This window comes from Kogia breviceps, chromosome 4, assembly GCF_026419965.1.
Source record: "Kogia breviceps isolate mKogBre1 chromosome 4, mKogBre1 haplotype 1, whole genome shotgun sequence".
In the NCBI taxonomy this organism is placed as follows: Eukaryota; Metazoa; Chordata; class Mammalia; order Artiodactyla; family Physeteridae; genus Kogia; species Kogia breviceps.
Window position 1 is genome coordinate 171,609,653 of NC_081313.1, and position 20,564 is coordinate 171,630,216.

At 49.8% G+C, this 20,564-nt stretch overlaps 1 protein-coding gene across 15 annotated transcripts in view; it reads left to right on the forward strand.

Moving 5' to 3' along the window:
• The window catches only part of GATAD2A (GATA zinc finger domain containing 2A), a 100,969-nt gene that overhangs the window by 49,573 nt on the left and 30,832 nt on the right, over positions 1-20,564 (forward strand). For 8 of the 15 annotated variants that reach the window (XM_059063393.2, XM_067032563.1, XM_067032570.1 and 5 more), the window contains one exon: positions 11,981-12,249. The exons of 1 other annotated variant lie outside the window; for it this stretch is intronic. In XM_059063393.2, the coding sequence (XP_058919376.1) occupies positions 11,981-12,249 (269 nt within the window). 6 more of the 15 variants (XM_067032561.1, XM_067032565.1, XM_067032568.1 and 3 more) reach the window with 3 other exon arrangements.

The window sequence follows — 20,564 nt, forward strand, 5'->3', positions numbered from 1 at the left end:
CCTCTCACTGCTGTGGCCTCTCCCGTCGCGGAGGACAGGCTCGGGACGCGCAGGCTCAGCAGCCATGGCTCACGGGCCCAGCCGCTGTGCGGCGTGTGGGATCTTCCCGGACCGGGGCACGAACCCGTGTCCCCTGCATCGGCAGGCGGACTCTCAACCACTGTGCCACCAGGGAAGCCCTGATCTCCTTTTATTTGGTTTCATCTACTTACTTTGGAGATGGGTTTTCATGTGCCTGTGTATTTCTGCCACTTCACCTTTTATGCTACCATTTCTTTCTCCCTCTTCCGTCTCTATCTACAACTCCAGATTCTACTCTTGGGGCCTAGCTCAAATGAAGCTAGATCCTTAGCCTCCTCCTCTGGAGCAGCAGGGTGGATTTCTTTTCCAGTGTTGATTTGTAACAAAATGGTGATTGACACACATATCTCATAGCCCTTACTGGGTCTTTGCTCCCATGAAGGCAGGGACCCCCCCCCCCCCGCCCCCGGCCAGCCCAAGCTGCTTTTCCTGCCCTCCACAAAGGTGGTGGGTGCCTGCAGGTCACTGACCCCTTGGAGGTCACCGTCTGGCGCAGAATCAGTATTTGGAGCCTGTCGGCTTCCGCATCCTGGGCCAGATGGTCTGTAAACTAGGAGAGGGGTGTCCCTGGCCGTTAGTAACTGACCAGGCTCCTCGGTGCTGCAGAAGTTCCCTTCTGGGTTCAGGCATCACTCAGATAAACAACAGTAGACAAAAGTCAGTTCTTTGCCTTCTCTGGAAACTTAAATTACTGTGTGCACAAAGTAGTAGAAATGAGCATGGTTGCAGTGCTAGTGATTTTAAAATGCTCAGCTGTTCCACCCAGGTGTGAAATTATTTCTTGGAGGAATTGTGGGTTTATGTGGCGGAGGTGTGCAGGGATCCACACAAGGCCCTGCAGGGCTCTCTACAAGGCCCTCTGGGCTTCTTCGCTTGCTTTAGAAGTTGGTGATCCTGGACCCTGTGTCTAATCTCATTTCCATACTTAATGGTTTTGCTTCTTGAGATAGTTGGACACTGATCACCCATAAGAACTGCTTTTCTTTTGCTCATAAATGAATAGAGAAGACGCTTTGTAATTGGAGAAGGTTTGGAGGTGGGAGGAGGGGATGAAAACTGTACACACGTATGAGTGTGTGTGGTGTGCATGTGTACGTGGGCGCATGTGTTTGTGTTTGCATGATTGTGGGTACACACACACGTGTGTATTTGTATGTGTGGTGCAAGGTTGCTTGGTGTTCAACTAGCCTGGTGTGCTGCATTTTGGGGAGCAGGGAGGTGTCTGCCGACACCCTGGTTTCCTGCGTCCATCCTCTGCCAGTAGGGTGTCCATCAAGTGGGGTCAGATGCTCCCAAGTCTGGAGCACCTGTGTTCCTCATCTGTTTTACTCCCTTCTCATTGCCTCAGCCTACCCAGAGCCTAGGCACCACTGGCCACCTTTGGAAGCCAGCAGTGAGATTGCCCACCTTGTGAGAAGCCTTTGAAAGAGCAAGTGAGCCCCTTCAGCAGGACAGAATTTGTTAGTCAAGTCTTTTATTTTTGTTACGTGGCTGTTTATCTGGCGAGCCAGCGTCGGCTTACCTTAACACTAGGAAGAAGGCTCAGAAAACTTGCAACAAGTCCCCAGGTCCAGGGAGCTCCTGTGTGGGATGGACACGACACCACGAGGCTGGGGGTGAGGTGATGTGCCTACCAGTCAGGCCTAGCGTTCACATAAAGGTCAGGAGAATTGAAAGACCAAGGTGCTGACCAGGTGGAGGCTGAGCCTAACTGTTCCCAAGGCTCTCCTGGTGTCCCCAGTCTGGGGCTGAGCTGTGGAGCTATAGTTGCAGGCAGAATGCACCGAGGTTCATTAAGGATGCAAGGTGCATGGCTGTGATGGCACTAGAGTGGGACAGTTGGGTGCAGTATGGTGTGAACCTGTGTTTTCCCGGATCCCAACCCCTCCAAACAGGTAGAGTGCGCTTCTTAGGGTTTCTCTAGCACAGATGACCTGCCTGTCCCCAGCCCTCAAGGGCAAAGGTGATTCCTGGTTACCTGGAGAAACCTGGCCCTATGGCTCTTCCCAGGGACCCTCAGGTCTCTAGCGACTCAGCTCTAGTGTGCTTGATTCACACTTTTCTTCCTGGCTTAACCCCTGCCCTCTGCCTCCCCCCGCCCTTGCCTCTCCCCAATCAGGTCGTTCTCAGCTCCTGTGCTTTTCCTTAGAGCTTTGGTCTGATGCTCAGGCATGTGTGTTTAGGAACTGCTTGTTTCTGTAACTGGGTTAAAGTTTCATCCACTGCAGCAATTGAGTTTATAGCATGTAATTTCCCTCTACGATGGACCTATTTATCTTGAGAGTTGTGTAGGGCTTTTAGGATGTTATAGAATAGACCCACGTAGTGGGATAGACTGACCCTGCAGTAAGCAGTCTGCACTCGACACTTTTTGAAACTAAATTTCTTCTGACTTGTCAAAAGGGTTAACCTTGAGTTCTAGGCTTGGATTGAATTTACACATTCGGGTCCTTTATTTGAAATCGATTTTTCTCTGTAGACAGTTCTGCTGTGAGGCTTGTTTGGAAAAGCAGATTTGTTCCAACACTATTAATATATTGGGCACACCGTTTGGTTATGTGCGATTTTGTCCAGGAGAAATGCTAGGTCTAGGGGTTGGGAAGCTATGGCCCACAGGCTGCTGGCCTGTTTGGGTAAATAATGTTTGATTGGGACACAGTCGTGCCCATTCGAGAACGAACTGTCAAAGTTGCAGAGCTTGAGTAATCAGGACAGAGACTGAATGACTTGCAGAGCTGAAAATATTTACTGTGTCCCTTTAAGAAAAAGTTTGCAGACTCCTGTACTATAGGAATCTGGAAAATTGCTGCTAGCTAAAAGAGCGCCTGCTGGTACCCTAAAGGAAAATGCACAGGCCTCACATGCGCATCACGTCCCCTCAAGGCTACACGCATCCCCTTCTGGGGTCAGACAGCTTCCTTCCAGCACATCACAGTAACTCAGAAACTGCATCCCACCCACTGTCACAGCAAGCACCAGGTCTTCCATCAGGTGAAGCATAAGGCTTCAGGCAGCATTTGTGTATTTCTTAGCTCTTTAACGTGCTGCCATTTAAAAATCAGGTTCCTGTCTTTTTTTTATGTCGCTGATGAAGTTTTAGGGTATTGTGCCCTAACCCCATTGTTCCTACAAGCCCTGTGTTTTTATTGCATGATTTTGCACCATGTGGCAAGTTTTGGGAATACATATGTTGTGTTCCAGCAGAACTTATTGTACTCTGAAAGCAAACAGCAAAAGGTGTGGTCTCACTCATAACACTCAATAAAGTTGTAAACATTTAATATCTCGCCTGGACCCCATTGGGCCAGAGCGAAACTTCCTGCTTGTGAGGAGCTCCCTGTGTCCTTTGGAAACCACGCCTGACTCTAGGTAGTTGACAGGGTGTTTCAGTGAGCACTGTCTGGAGGAGCATGGGCTTCAGTTCCCAGCACTGTCCCACCCACTTGCTGTGTGACCTTCACCTGCCTCAGTTTCCCTATCTGTAAAACAGAGGCTGACGATAGCACTCACCTTGCATCTGAGATGATCCATGTGGGGTAAATAGTCAGTGTAAGGTGTTCTGTCTATAAAGGAAGACCCCACATTTCTGTTAACAACAGAGGAGCATTAAACTTGGGTTGAGATCTGAGAATCCCAGTGGTGAAAGGGAGCCTGTGCTCACCAACCCCTCACCCCACCCCCCAGTCCCTGAGCTCCTCTCTGTAAAACCTACATTTGTTCATTCATTAAATGTTTGAACTGCACCTACTATGTGGCTGGCACTCTTCCAGAGCTGGGGATACACCAGGAACATTGATGGCATGACCTTGCCATCATATGGCCTGTTACCTTGTGGGTGGCAATGACATCTGATGACAGGGGGCTTGTACCTTTTGGTTGCGGGGATCTTCCCTGCCCAGGCCTCCCCATGAGTGCTTCCGCAGCCCCTGGCAGGGCAAGTCTTAATTTTCTGAGGTGAGGCTGCCGTGGAGGCATTTGAGGACAACTGTTCTGTCCTCCTCTTCACTGGCAAGTGTCATTTAAGCCCTACCATGTGCTTGTCTCTCCAGGTGAAAACAAACAATTTAAACATGATTAACAAAAGGGCTTTAGAGTGTATAGTGGAACGTTCCACAGTGGGCAGCTTGTAAGAATGCCAGGTAGAACGAAGAGTGTTGGACCTGGGTTCCAGACCCACTAGACTTGGATTTCCCCACCTTGTGGGATGACAGGCTGGTCTTCTACCCCCAGAGGCTCTGGGTATATGGCACCTGTCCCCCTGCCCCCACATGTATGGGTGTGGCCCGTCCCCATCTGGGTCACAGGACTGCTGCAGGGAGAGTCTGTCCTCCTCATCTTCTCAGTTCAGGTCTTTGAAGGCCCAAGGAGCTCCTAGCCAGGCAGCTGGACCACGGGCTCTTCTGAAGATGTACGAGAGAGAAAACACCTGTATTCTGGAGTGTCTTAAGTTTTCAGACAACTAAGGGTTCAGAACCCAGCTTCAATCAGTGAGGAAGACTTAGTTCTCTTTTTCAGGAAACCTTTAGCACAGGACTCACTGTGGCCTCCCTTCCTTTGCCTGAGACACTCAGCTCAGCGGCTTGGCCCATGCTGTTCCTCTGCCTGGACCATCTCCCTGGATTCCTGTTTCCGCCTTGGCCTCAACCTGTGAGGCTCCATCTCAGTACCCTCGCCTCCCAGAAAGTCAGAATGCAGGAGTTTTTTTTGTTTTTTGTTTTTATCTGCATTGGGTCTTCGTTGCTGTGTGTGGGCTTTCTCTAGTTGCAGTGAGTGGGGGATACTCTTCGTCGTGGTGTGTGGGCTTCTCATTGTGGTGGCTTCTCGTTGCAGAGCATGGGCTGTAGGCTCACTGGCTTCTTTAGTTGTGGTGCGCGGGCTTCAGTAGTTGTGGTGCACGGGCTTAGTTGCTCCACGGCATGTGGGATCTTCCCGGACCAGGGCTTGAACCTGTGTCCCCTGCATTGGCAGGTGGATTCTAAACCACTGTGCCACCAGGGAAGTCCCAGGACTTTTTTTTTTTTTTTTTTTTGTGGTATGCGGGCCTCTCACTGCTGTGGCCTCTCCCGTTGCGGAGCACAGGCTCCGGACGCGCAGGCCTAGCGGCCATGGCTCACGGGCTTAGTTGCTCCGCGGCATGTGGGATCTTCCCGGACCAGGGCACGAACCCGTGACCCCTGCATCGGCAGGCAGATTCTCAACCACTGCGCCACCAGGGAAGCCCGAGTCCCAGGACTTTTTAATGAAAGCACTTGATTTGCTTGCTACATTTTGCCTTGTAGGGCAATCCCAGGAATCATACACTTTGTGAGGCTAATTTACAGAAACGTAGGTTTAACTCGGTAGCACATTCTGAACCCGTACTATTTGCTCCACACCGAAAATGGAGATGAATGGGAAAAATCTTCTGCCATGGAAGAGTTTAACATTGAGATGAAGCCGTCAAGCTGTATGGGCGTTGTTGCTGTGGGCAGCCCTAGTGAGGAACAGTGTGGGCCGTGGGCCCTCTCAGAATGAGCCCACACTGATGCTGTGGCCTGATGTCCACTTGGGACAGCTACTGGCCCAGGTAGAAGATGGGCTGCAGGGATGAACTAAGGGGTTTGGGTTTACTGCTTAGAGCCCAGGAGTCGCTGTAGCAAGTGATATAGAAGGTGGACTGTTAAGCTGCCAACAACAAATGGGAAAGTGGCAGCAGCATCCCCTTTCAGTCCACTGAAGGTCACGGTTCATCTTGGGTTCTTTGTTCTGCCTGTTGAAGGAGCTGGCGGGGGCGGGGTGGGGGGGTCCTCCCTCCATGCAGGGCCTTCTTCCCTCATCCCCACCCAATAGCACTTGTTCTTTCAGTTCTCAACCTTTGTAGGTGGGAGTGTTATTTTATCTAACTCTCCTTTTAATCTTCGTTTTCTGTGAATACAAAGAAACTGATAAATACTCCCTGTTAAGAGAAATAATTTAATCCAGAAATGCTTAATACAGACAGTGAAAGTTTGAGATGAGTGTTGTGGATTTTAGTCCAATTTCTTTCAGTTTCGATTTTAGTGAACTTTCAGTATTTTTTTCTGCAGGTTGTAAGCATTTTAAAACTGTGAATGGTATCATATCATTCTGCAACTTGATTTTCTCATTCAAGTTTTTACTAATGTCACTCTGTGCCTCTTCACATATATGTACATCTGTGAGGTATGGATGGGGAAGCTGAGGCTCAGAGAGTGACACGCTCCCCTGGCCAGTTGCTCCCTGAGGTCCATCCTCTGTTCTCTGTAGTGTCTAGTGGTGGGGGCTGGCTGTTGGGATCAACTTTCTGTTTCCCAAGTTAAATTGCATCCCTTCTACTTGGCCTTAACGAGGTTTGACATTATTTAAAACTTGAGAGCTGGTGTTTTTGGTGTGATTTCCTTCCAGAACACAGCTGCTCTATCCCTGCCACTGTCACTTAAAGATATGCATCAGGAAGTAGCTCAGGCAGAGAGCAGAGTGAGGTCTCTGGTCTGGAAGGGAGTATGCCTGTCAGCCAGGGGCTGTGGAGAGTGTGGATCTTGGCCAGTGGCTAGTGAGGCTGGCATTTAGAACCTGTCGTCACTCAACTGCATCGGTTGCTGCACAGGCCCTGGCCCTTGTTTCCACACCGCCCTGAGGACAGTGGCTGTCGCATGTGTGTGTGTGTGTGATCTTGTGTGTGTGTGCGGGCCTCCGCCTGTCAGCAGACACTCCTCAGCCTCTCTGCATGCCAAACAATCCTACTCCCAACACTCTTCCCCCAGATCTTCTCCTTCCCCATCTCAGAAAATCAAATCCATCTTTTTCCAATGGCTCAGGCAAAACAACAACAACAACAAAAAAAACCAAAGCAACCATCTCTCGCCTAGTGTCCAACTGTTGGTATGTTGTGTTGTCCAAATCCTCTAAAGTACACCCAGCATTGGTCATGTCTCCCTGCTGCTCTATCCCCTTTCCATCCTGAACCACAAGATACAGAACCCCCCTGACTGCTCCCCCTGCCACCTCCCTGCCTCAGTCTGTCCCCAAATCCTTTAGAACAAATTGGATCCCACTCCCACTCCCCCTCCATCCAACACACCCACTGCCCTCTGTGCTCCACCTGAGGTCAGTCTACACTCAGCACCCTCCTTTTGCCACCTCATGGAGCTCACTCCCTTCTTTGGGCTCTGGAAAAAGCACCCCACATCATCTACTTTTCAGAGCATCAGCTCTGTCACTTCTCCCAGACACGTTCCTAAGCCTCACTTTCCTCATGCCTGCAACAGGAGTATTACTAGTAGTGTTCCTGCTGTTATTTTGTAGCAGTGTGGTATAAATAACATTTCCTAGTACAGAGTATTAATGATAACCTCAGGGTTATGGCTGTATGACTTATGCCTATCTAATCCCCCCTCTCAACCAACGCCCCCCCGCCACCCTGCCCCCTGTGCAGGGTCAGTGTTAGTCTCCTAAGTCCTGTTTAAAAATATTGGTTCCTGGGACTTCCCTGGTGAAGTAGTTAAGAATCCGCCTGCCAGTGCAGGGGACACAGCTTCGATCCTTGGTCTGGGAAGATCCCATATGCCACAGAGCATCTAAGCCCGTTCGCCACAACTACTGAGCCTGTGCTCTAGAGCCCACGAGCCACAACTGCTGAGCCTGTGCGCCACAACTACTGAAGCCCACATGCCCTGCAGCCTGTGCACCACAACTACTGAGCCCACATGCTGCAACTACTGAAACCCGTGCACTCTACGGCCCGCGTGCCGCAACTACTGAGCCCATGTGCTGCAACTACTGAAGCCCATGCTCCTAGAGCCCGTGCTCTGCAACAAGAGAAGCCACTACAATGAGAAGCCCGCGTACTGCAACGAAGAGTAGCCCCCGCTCACTGCAACTAGAGAAAGCCCGTGTGCAGCAACGAAGACCCAACACAGCCAAAAAAAAAAAGTACTGGTTCCTGCCACAGCACAGTTCACCCTTTTGGAGTTGTCTTAGAACAGATTTTCCACCTGAGGTCCTCAGACCAGTTGGAAGGTGACATTTTAATAAAAGAAAGCATCTTTTGGTAGAAGCAATTGAAATTTGCATCCAACCCAAAGCTATGTGTCAGCATTCTGCCTGGGAGTTGGTAGCCCACTCATCCTGGGATTGATGTGCTGTGTGCTTGTGAAGCCTCTAGTATGGCTGGAGCCTGTCTTTCTTGGGCCTGAGGAAGACTTGGGCTGTATCCTGCCTGTCCAGCCAAGTTATGTTTGGAGAGAGTGAGGAGGGGCTGAGGCCACCTGGGTTCCAGCCCTGCTCCCCATGTAGCAGCCTGTGTCTCAGGCAGCCTTGCAGCCCTGGTGGCCGCATCTTTACGGTGGGCTTGCTGCTGTTGGGATCTGGCCCTGCAGACAGCAGCCAGCACTGGATCCTGCCTTGATTAGAGGGGGCTGCTTTCTGTGGGCCAGCAGTTCTCCCTGGACCTGTGGTGGAACTTAACACCGTTGTGGCTGCTATCCCTCCCTCACTTGCCAGGAGTTTTGAAGCAGATCCTAATTTGTCAGTTGTGGTAATCCAACCTCTTCACCTGCTCTTTAGAAAGTATTCTAATGCACCTCCTCACTGCATTTTGCAGAAATTGTTGGTCATGCTTCATTCCTAGGTCACACTTCATTCCTCAAGGCTGGTTTCTTCCTGACAACTTTTTTTTTTTTGCTGTCCCTGCCTCTGTGCCTGCAGGGCGGTGGCCGCCAGCCCTGATTTGCTAGGTTGGGGCACTGGTCCTTCCTGCTGAGAGGAGGGAGAGGCCGCCCCTTACTAACACCTGCCCTCCCCAGGAGCAGTTGCCTGGCGGTGTCGGTGTCGGTGTCCGGGATCGGCTGGTGGCAGGCCCCATGTGGGCACTAAGGCAACCGCCTTCCCAGTAGAGGAGGCTCCACCCAAGGAGGGGGAGGTCAGAGCCTGAGGCTCCATCCCCTGTGGCTGGCCCTGCCCCCTCCAGCTGTGCTCACCCTTTATGTGGTGGGGGAGGTGGGCAAGGCTGCTGCACCCCTCCCCCACTCAGCAGCCTGCCAGAGGCACAGGGCGTGCCTGGGGTTGGCAGAGTTCCAGCCCCTCAGCTTCTGAGTGAGCTGCCCTGACACTGCACACAGAACACAAGCAGATGGTCTCCCAGGTCCTCTGCTGGGGACCCCGAGCAGAACTGTGGCCTAGCATGGTCTCTGGGGCTGGTGGGAACAGCCCCATGGGTGTGAGGCTCTACTCTGGCCCCTTGTGACCGCTTGTCCTTCACCAGTGACAATGAAGTGAGGTCACTGGGGCACCACCTTGCTGGTCTAGTGACCTGATGCATGGCAACCTCCTCATCAGCCTCTCCTCCCACCCCAACCCATGTGGGCAGTTGGGAGGAAGGAGGGACTTCATGCAGGGTCTGGGGTTCAGATGAGCTTCATGGATTGGAGCCTGGGGTATACAAGGCCGGAGGTTGTGCTGGAGGTGGGGGCCCTGCAGGCTGGGCTGGAGCAGAGGCGAAGTGGGAAGCATTGGGGGCGGTTCTGAGTGCAGGATTGGGGGGTGCATTCTCCCTGTTCACTTCGGACCTCCCTCCCCCAGTGGGCACCAGGCCAGCCTGGGAGCTTCTCCCTTAGGGACAGAATTTCCTTGGACTCCAGTGGGGGCCCTCCTTGCCTGAGGTCCTGGACTCCCTTCATCTTTTACCCCCAATAGGCTCCTCTCTGATCCTGGGAGCACAGGTACCCACCATCCAACGTGGCTGCTGAAATCACTTCTCTCATCCAGTTCCCCATATGTTCGAGCAGCTCCTGTTGTTTAGGCAGTGCCCAAAAGGAAAGTGACCCACCCCTCCCACAATGAGGGAGAGGAGGGGAGGGTGACTGACATTCAGTTCAGGGCAGTGACTTGTCTGCAGCTCATGGGGAGACAGGCCAGACAGACTCAGTGAGCAGGCTGACAGCATTTGTGGTGAAAGCATGTTGGAGGACAGAAACTAAAACTTTAGGCTGAGAGGGACATGGGAACATCCCTTGCTTCCCTCTGGGGTGGTGAGGAGATGACCTCTACAGGTGAAGGGAGGGGCTAGGGAGATCTGGGTGAGAGCAGAGGGGTGGAGTGTGGCTGAGGGCTGAGGTGGCACAGGGTGGGTGGCAGGTGCAGGCTGGGATGCCAGGAGGGGTTGGAGGCAGATGGAGGCCAAGTTGGTAGGCTGTGCCCTTGAGCTTCAGACTTCTCAAGCCCTGCCTGGAATGGGGAGCACCCCAGTGGCGGGGGTGACATGGCCACGGGAAAACCTGCTTGATTCACCCCTTTTGGACTGCCCGTGGGAGAAGATAGATGTCTGAGGGTCCAGGCCGAGGCACGCTGGCCTAACACGTGTCACACGGATGCTCAGCCTCCTGTGCTGGGAGCATGAAGCAGCTGTCACTTTCCTTCCTTTCAGTTTGAATCCAAGGTAGGGCCCTGCACTGTTGCTCATTTGTGAAATCAGCTCCTTTAAGGAGCTTGCAAATGAGTCAGCTCAGGAGTGTGTCCCACATACAGTGATGGGGCCCCTTCGATGCCCTGTGCTCTCCCCACCCCCACCAAGTCTCCAGAAGGTGGGCTCCTTCGGGACTGGTTCTGCCTGGCCATACGCAGGACAGGCCTCCCAGGGTGTTTGCTGGTGAGGAAATTGAGGTGCTGGGTGCCCTGCCTGCTTGGACACAGAGCCAGGAGGTCTTCATCGTAGGCGCACTGCAGGTGTGAATTGGGATTCTTTGAAAGGCTCATACAGTGTGCTCCTCCCCGGGCCCCCATGTTGGTAGATGTGGGCATTGACTGCTCTGTGGAGAACTGGTACTTCAGGAGTTCAGGAGCCTGGCAGCTAAATTCTTTTTTTGTCCTGTGATGAACTCTTGCATGGCTTTTTAGATTCTGACTATTGAAGTCTGGTTTCCCATGTCCTGCCCCGCTGGGACATCAAGGCTGGGCTCTGAGCGGCCCCTTTGAGAGTGAGTACTGTGTCCCAGACTCGGTTGTGGAATGCCAGCAGTCTCCCTGTAAACAGACATCACTGCGGTCTTCCCTCCTGTCTCTGTGAGGGTTAACAACACTTCAGCTTGTTGTCTGGAACCGGTTCAGACTGGTTTTCTGGAAAGTGCTTTGTCTCTCAGACTGAATCCTGGGAAGGGTCATGTGGAGCCCAGTGATGTCATGGGATCAAAAACTGACTCAGCTGTTTTTTTTCTTCTTTTCTTTCTTCTTTCAATCAAGATACGTGTATGCTGCAGGTACAGGGTGCCGGCATGATGATGGGCCAGGCCTCACCCCACTCAAAGTTCGCCTCGTCGGCAGTCAAAGGGTTAAGTGTGACCCCCCCACTCCTCACCCCCCTGAGGTGAACAGGGAGTGAGAAGGCTGCCCCTCGCTGAAGCAGGAGTAGAAGGGTCAACCCTCATCAGTGCAGTGCTGGGCTGGAGTCGGGCTATGACCCTGCTTCTGAGACAGCATGGTCCCTCCTTCTTGGATTCCAGATACCTCCAATCCCATGTAGGTGCTCAGGATCCCATAGGCAGGGAATTCAGATCTAGAATAGTTTCCTCTATTTGCTCTTGAGTCTGGAGTGCAGAGATTTCCCCCTTCTTTCTGATAAGCAGCCACCTTCTGTTGTTCCTGCCCAGGTCCCTGCAGGTTTCTGGCCCTGGATGGGGCGATGCATAGCTTGGCTTCTCAGAAGCTCTGTTGCTCCTGCCCTCGCCTTCCCCAAGGCAGTGAAGAAATGTCCTGGGCACGCTTTGTGGGCCCTTCATTTGTTGTACCTACTTCTGCCATTGTCACATGGTGAGGAAAATACTCCATGCTGACATTGTGAAAAGTTCCTGAGAAGACAGCCACTTCGTTGTGCCAAGTTTAAATGTCATGTTTTCTCCATCCCCTAAAGTTCAGAATGACTGAAGAAGCATGCCGAACACGGAGTCAGAAACGAGCGCTTGACCGGGACCCAGCAGAGGATGATGTGGAGAGCAAGAAAATAAAAATGGAGAGAGGAGTGTTGGCTTCAGAGTTAAACGCTGACGGAGACATGAGAGTGACGCCTGAGCCGGGAGCAGGCCCAGCCCAAGGGTTGCTGAGAGGCACAGAGGCGATGGCCATGGGCAGAGGCGAAGGGCAGGTGGGCGATGGGCCCGTGGACATGCGAACCACGCACAGGTGAGCAGGAGGGTCCAGGAACCAGGGATAGGCCTGGGCATGAGGAGGCCTGTGGGGGTGAAGCTGCCGTCAGGCCTGTAGGAAGCAGCGGTGGCTTATCATGGAGATGGCTGTGGGCTCCAGACCTGGCACCTCCCCCACCGTCCTGGCCAAGGGACCTCCCTCTTGGGGCCCTGGGGCCCAGACATCTGTCGCATGGGGCGTGGGTCTCACAGGATGGGGGAATGGTAGCCTCTGTTGGCTCCCTTGCTTGATAGCAGGCCTTCACTAAGCTTGTACGTGCTGTCTAGCTCTGTGCTTCTGGTTTATAGAAAAACTTTTTCATTTGTTCCAGCTTCCCTGCTTTTCAGATCTGGGGCATGGGAGGCCAGGGATGATGCTACACCCTGCTTGGGTCACTTGGCTAGGGGCAGAGTCAGGAGCACAGCCCTCTCACGTGCACCACCACTCCTCCTAGGCCGTACATCAGGGAGGAGGGGCCCTGTGTTCGGGACTCCTGTGATGTGCTCTTTTGGTTTCTCCTTCATCGACACTGGTTGCTTCAAGAGTAACTTTCCCAATCCTCAGCTTTTAAGGAAAAAGCTTGAAAGAAATAAGACTCAGTGTACCACCCCATGTCTTCACTAAGAAACCGTCTTTTCTCCCTGTAAAGAGAATTGCAGGCCTAGCTCCTGCTCCTGCTGTTACCCCTCCCTTCACACCCTGATGTCCCATGAGCCAGCAGCTAGTGGCCATGGCCTCCTGAGAAGCCCCGCAGCCCCTCTGTGGTTCATCCCTTGTCTCCCTTAGTGCCTCCTCTGCAGACTCCCTTCCATGTCTGTTTGCCTGGGGTGGGGTGAGGGGGCGGTAAGTGCAGATCTGGAGAACCTGGGTGCTCTTTGCCTCACTGTGTTGACTGACCCCACAGAGGGACCCCAACCTGCAGTCTTTGTGTTAAATTCATTTGGGCCCCACACTGTTGGCATCCTAAGGACATCAGAGATTGTCTGACTCAGTATTTCTCAGCTTTAAAAATTCTTACCGCCTTGAGATAAATGGGAAAATCTAACCCTCGAAGCGTATTAGTCTGGGGTGGTGTGCTTTGTGTTCTTGCTACCCAGAAAGGCCTTTTTATCTGGCTCTGCTTTCTGCAGTCCCTGTTCTAAAACCAGAGGCCTCTTTTAAAGTTCTAGAAATAAAGCTTTAAGTTTGGGTCTGCTTTCCCTTCCCTTTCCTTTCAGAGTGTCACAGGTGGGTGAAGAGAAGGAGGAGCCCACATTTGCAGAGATTTACTGGGTCCCTCTTGTGTTCCTGGGCTCCTGGTCTACATTTTTTCCTGTAATCACCATGCTCCCTGTAGGGCAGGCCAGTGAATTGTGACGGAGAGGTTATGTGTTGAAGGAGCATATAAGAATGTAAGGGAGCAAGAGACAGACTAAGCCAGGCACAGAGAACAGGGGTCCTCCTGTGGGACTAGGGAGACCCCAGGGCATTCTTGAAGCAGTGTGAGATTGTGGAAGGAGCCCGGCTTTGGCATAGTGAGAGTCAGATCACACTCCCTGACTGACCTGGGGCAGATGATACTGGCCCGTGCTTCTTCATTTGTAAAATGGGTGATAATCTCTGCATCTCTGGGTGACAGATGCGTACCCAGAATTGACCCTGGTGCATGGCATGTGGTGAGGGAAACGAGTGTTGGTAACAACTACCCTTCAGTCTTCAAGCTTCACTTAAAATACGACGTCACATGTAGAGCTAGTATCTCCTTGAGTGCTCACATAGAATGTGCTGTCTAGTTTGTTGAAGTACAGTTGTGAATTTTGACAGAATAATAGGATCAAGTCCAGCCCAGAGCCATTCTAAAACTAATCATTTTTGGAGTGAGTGGCCATGGTTTCTGTGTTAGAAGCAGGCAGTCTTTGGATCCTCCTTGAGAGCGTCTGGCTCATCCCTTGGGAACCTCCATATAGTGAATTTTGTTTAATTGAGGTATAGCATACATAATGAAAAGTACACAGGTGCCACTTGGTACATTTCGCAAACTGAGCACATCCTTGTAGCTCAAATCAAGAAATAGAACTGTTACTAGTGCCCTCATGCCCACTTGTTGTCATTACCCTCTGAGTAACCACTTTTTTGACTTCAAACAGCGTAGATTAGTTTTTCCTGTTTTTGAACTTTAAGTAATTGGAATTATATAGTCTGTACCCTTTGCTTGCTTTCATTCAACATAATGTTTGTGAAATTTACTTATGTTGTTGAATGTAGGAATAGTTACTCTTTTCATTGCTGTATAGTATTTTTCTAGAATTTGTTTGGCTCTTTTTAAAAACTTTCTTTCTTTCATGCTGTGCTATTCTTATGACCCAGTTTAAGCATATTGAAGGCTAGAGGGGGGTTTCTGGTGGCTTCTAGAAGAGAGAATTTCCTTTTTCTTTAAGGAAGTGCTGGTGAATTAAAATCACCAAGATACAACTTTTTTTTTTTTTTTTTTAATGACATTGGGGAGATTTAGAGCATGCGGAGATCGATAAAATGGTAGGATAAGTTCTCTCCTCTGCGTTCCCCTCTTCATCTCTCTTTGGCATTTTTTCTGACTTAGTCTCCCAATGTGTGTGTGTTTTATTTTCAAAATAAATCAAGGCTGAAGGGCAGCTTCCAGCAGTGATTGAATGAGGAGAAATTGTCAAATCCTTTCCCCAAAAAAACAACTATGAAGCAGCACAGAATTGACCCCCCAGAATCAGCCATTTCAACACTCTGGAAATTGACCAGAAGCACACAACAGTCTGCGAAGTGTTTGTGCTTAAGAAACTGCTGAACTCTGGGTAAAAATGGTGAGAATCTGTGGCATTTGACCTGGGGCTCCTCTCATGCCCTCTCCCCAGCTCTCTTGGTAGGGAAGTTCTTCCTAGCTAGTGCAGGCTGTAAGGACCAACAGCTTCTCTGCAGGGGTGAGAAGGGTCTCACTCAATTTCGAGTGGTGGGCAGCAGCCCTGCCCGTGGCCTTGTTGTGACAGTTTTGGAGTTGGGCAAGTGGGGAGGGACAGTGGCTGCATTAGCCCAAGGTTGCAGACATGTTTGGGGGCAAGACAGAAAAACAGTTTGAAGAAAGAATGGCCAAACATGTATTTGAGCAGAAGCTTATCCAGGAAGCTCAACAAACCTCAAGTAGCATAAATACAAAGAGATCTATACCTAGACACATCAGAGTCAAACTGTTACAAGCCAGGGAAAAAGGGAAAATCTTGAAAGTAGCAAGAGAAAAACAACTCATCACATATAGGGGAAGCATTAATATAATTAACAGCTGACTTCTCACCTGAGACATTCAAATGGAAACCAAAAGGGAACTGAATGGCATTCAAAGTACTCAAAGAAGAAAATTGTCAACCCAGAATTCTCAGTGCATCAGAACTGTCCTTCACAAATGAAAGCAAAAAGAAATTTTCAGATAAACAAAGACTGAGAGGATTTGTTGCCGGCAGACCTGCTGGTTCTTCAGGCTGAAAGGAAGTGACATGTTGGTAACGTACATTCACGGGAAGAAATGAAGAGCGCTGGAAATGGTAAATATGTGGCCTAATAGAAAAGACATTTTTAAATTATTTCTTCTTAGTTAAAAGACATAACATCATGTGAAGCATTAACCGTAACACTGGATAGAATTGACAAAAACAACCGTAACTCTTTGGCAATTGACCAAAGGCATGCAACAATCTGTTGTATTTATAACATATATAGACATGTGATATATGGGACAACAACAGTACAAAACAGGAGGAATGAAATGGAACTGTATTGGAGTAAAGTTTCTGTATTTTACCGGGATCAGGTTAGTGTTAATCTGAAGTAGACTGTGATGTTAATAAAATGCTTACTGTAATCCCTAGAGCAACTATTAAGAAAATACCTTTAAAATATAGTTTTTAAAAATCAACAGAAGAATTGTGGTACATTAAATATTAACACAAAAGAAAGCAGTCAATGAGGAAGAAGAATAAAAAAGAGGAAGACATGTAGAAAACAAACAGCTAAATGATAAATGTAAATCCACCCAGATCAATAATTGCATTTAATGTGAGTAGTCTAAACACCCCGATCAAAAGGCAGAGATTGTCAGAGCAGATAAAAAAGGCAAGATCCAGCCTAATTATATATTGTCTATAAGAGACCCATTAGATCCTTAGGTAAAAGGATAAGGAAAGATATACCATAAGAAAACTAATATCAGATAAAATTGACTTTAAGACAAAAAAATATTCCTAGAGCCAAAGAGGGACATTTTTTAACAGTACGTGGGAAGATATACCAGTCACAAATGTATATGTACCTAACAACAGAATCCCAAAATATCTGAGGCATAAACTGATAGGATTGCTAAGAGAAGTAAACAGTTCATAAATTATAGTTAAGAGATTTCAGTACTCCCCTCTCAATAATTGGTAGAGCAACTAAACAGAAAATCGTCAAGATTCTAGAAGACTTGAAGAGCACTGTTGATCTGTTTGGCTAAAGGGCATCTATAGTATACTGCAGAATACATCTCATGTGCACATGTAACATTCTCCAGAGTGGACCATATGCTAGGCCAAGTCTCAAGGGTAGCTGTAATAAAAAAGACAGACAAAGGACTTCCCTGGTGGTTCAGTGGTTTAGACTCTACGCTTCTACTGCAGAGGGCATGTGTTCGATCCCTGGTCGGGGAACCAAGATCCTGTATGCCGTACAGCGCGGCCAAATAAATAAATAATAGCTCTTTTAAAAAAAAAAATAGAAAGAGGACAATAACAGGTGTTGGCGAGGACGTGGAGAGACTGGAACCCTGATACATTGCTGGTGGGAATGTAAAATGGCATAAACAGTTTGTCAGTTTCTTAGAAAGTTAGACGTGAACTTACCACATGACCCAGCAGTCTGCCCAAGGAATATACCTGAGAGAAGTGAAAGCGTGTCCACGCAAAGACAGGGACAGGTACATGGGTGTCCATAGCAGCATGATTCACAATAGGCAAAAAGGTAGAAACAATCCAGACGGCCATGGATAAACAAAATGTGCTATATCCATGCAGTGGATTACTAATCAGCAATTTTTAAAAAGCGAATTACCAATTCGTGCTGCAACATGGATGAAGCTCAGACTCACCATGTTGAAGGGGAGACACCAGACCCAGAGACTACATATTGTATAAATTCATCTACAGGGAGTGTCCAAAAAAGCAAACTTACAGAGACAGAGAGCATTCAGATGGTGGTCTGAGGCAGGGGTGGGGGTGGGTGAGGGCAGTGATTAACAGTTCACAGGCACAAGGGAACGTTTTGGGGTGATGGAAGTGTTCTAAAATTGGATTGTAGGGATTGGTTGCATGACTCTAAATTTACTAAAAAATCACTGAATTATACTCTTAAAATGGATGAATTTTGTGGTATGTAAATTATACCTCAATATGGATGTTAAAAAATATAAATGAGGTTAAAATAGTTTGGTTTCCGTTCTGGCATCCGTAAATGTGCTCATGGAAAAACAAAACCCCGCAGAACTGGAGGTTGATCCTGTTGGTCTTGTGAGGCCAACCCAAAGCTCATGAGCATGTACTGCCCTCTTCCTACCCCAAGTCTGGACTGCTGGATGAGGTCTGGAGCTGGGACAGGCAGAGGAAGTTGTTTTGGGTTCTCTGCTTTGTTTCTGAGATAAATAGATTCCACTCCTGCACTTTCCTATAGAGGAGACTCTTTCTGTCACAAATTGTTGATCTTCAAAAATAGTCTGGGCCACACACAGGTGAAAAGAGCTTTGTTTTTCCCCCTCTTGAGTAGAGGAACATTTAACTGAGTAAAACATGAGCTGCTTCTCCAGAGGTTCTGCACCTGAAAGGTTAGGGCTGGGTCCCTTGGTTGCCCTGGGCCTGTGTGGGGTGGGAACTTCATGATTAGCCACCCCCATACTTCAGTGAAAATGTGTTTGTGTGTGCCTTTTTCTGAGGCGCCAACTCTCCCTGGATTGTCTATGGCGGGTACCATGCTCGTTCCTGGGGGCAGAAATGATAGGACAGTATCTGACTTAGCTGTTTTTTAGGATAATGGATTATGAAAGAATATGCAGAGGTGTTGGGGAGCCTCGACTTTAGGGGTGTGGCTCACTAGGGATGGAAGTCACTGGATGCCTAAGCAGTTCATCTCTATTTCCTCTTTTTACCTGGGAGGAAACAAGGCTGGGCTCCCAGGGTCTCACGGGCAGGGCAGGGGCAGACTTGGAGCCCCATTTCTGCTGCTCGACAGCCAGCCATGTGGGTCTTGTGTGGATGTGTGGGGCAGGTGTCATGGTGACTGTGTCTCCCTGGCTTCCATTGGGGTGTGTGGTCTTCAGGCAGCTGTCTGACACCTCCTCCTTCCCTGCTTTGCATCGCGTGTCTCTTTTGCTGTGGGACAGGTCTTTACTTGGACCAATGGTCTGCCCCATAGTATGGATGGGAAGGACTCTGATGTGTGTTCTTATCCCTACAGAGGGGCCTGTGGCTTATTGGGAGCTGACAGTAGCACCTGAGCCATTAGAGCTATTCTTGGCTTTAGTTTTTCTGGCTTTCTACCTTCTTGCAAGGTTTAACAGACTGTAAAATGCACCAGAAGTACACCCTCTGTTTACCAAGGCTGCAAAAGCAGGACACCTTTGTTGAAGCTGGTATCCTTGATGACAGAATCACTGCCCCATCTTTCTTTTGGGACTTTGGTAGTGGAGGGTGACACTCTGTATAGAAGCTAGGATTCTCAATGGCAGATCATTTGCTATTAAGACAGGACTTGGCCACCCACAGTGGTGAGTGTGGTGTGTGGGGCATGTTATCCACACCCATGTTAATGCCCGAGTCCTCTTCCAAAGTGAAAATGAATCTGAAAGTAACATGATAGTGCTTCCGCCTGTCATCTGTAATGTTGGATTGTGTGGATGGCCTTGTTTTGTTCTGTTCTGTGTAGAAATGGAGTCCACAGGAAAAGGTATGTGCATCACTTAACGTTTCCAAGATGACTCCACAAGTTATAGAGTCCTTGTTTGGGTGGACATGCTTTATAAGCAGCCTTTGGGAGAAGAAGGATACAGTAAACCCTGGGGTTGCATTGCCCTGCCAGGAAGTACTGCTGGTGCCCACCGTGTATGCCTCTCCTGCTGTGGTTTTCACACATGTATCCACCTGTGTAGTTCAAAGCCTTATTGAGATACAGAACCTTATCACCCCAGAAAGTGCCCTGGAGCCATCCATACGTTTCCTGCCCTCCCTGACTGGGTGTATTCTCCCACTCTCAACCTATCTTGCCTCTGCTCAGACTTCCTAGAAATGGAATCATAGAGTATGTGCTTGGTGGGGTCTGGCTTCTCTCCACGTGACTGGGATCCATCTCTGTTGTATGTATCAGCATTTTGCTGAGGGACTCCTGCATGGATATGCATAGTCGTCCACTCACCTGTCCACAGATACCGGGCAGTCTCCAGTTTGGGGTGCTCTGATCATTCTTGTAGAAGTCTTTTGCATGGACATCGATCATCATTTCTCTTGCTAAATACCTAGGGGTCAAATTGCTGTGGTCACAGGGTAGGTGGGTATTGAGCTGTTTTAAAGAAACTGCCATGCCTTTCCCCCAAAATGTCTGGGTGGTTTTACTCTCACAGGCGTAGAGGTCCAGCTGCTTAATCCTCACTTGGTGTTGTCAGGCTTTACAGTTTTAGCCATGGAGTCTTCAGAGAGGTCTGAGTCCAGGTCCTGGCTGCATGTGTGACCATCAGCCCTCTCCCTTCCATGACAGAGGGTGAGGCCAGCGATGGTTGCTGCGCCAGCTTCCCGCGTGGGGGTGGGTGGGGGTCCTCCACAGCGATGTGCAGACGTGAGCCCCCCTCCTACCCTGTTCTCCCCACCATGCTCCACTGCAGCTGTGCCTGACCCACCGGCCAGCTGTCTGCTGGAATGTGCGTCCTTGAGTGATTCGGGGGAATGTTACACAGCTGTCGGCGTGATGGCTCTGGAAAGGGCTCTGGTTCTCTCACAGCCTGAGTGACTGTGATTGTGGCCCTCACCACAATTGTGGCTCCTCCTACAGTCACCAGCGATTGACCCCCCCGCCCCTTGTGTGAGAGCTTTGGAAGTCCTGCAGCCAGGAGCCTTTCCTTCTGTGTGACGATTACTTCCCTCTGTGGGGGGGGAGGGGGGCTCTGGCAGTCTGTGGGAGGCTCTTGGGGAGCCCAGCCCCTCCCCAGCACCTGTTGTGGGTTGGCCTTTCACTTGCTAGTCCTCTGTCTGCGGCTGGGCGGCTTCCAGGAGGGGCCAAGCAGCCTTGGGGAGCAGCTC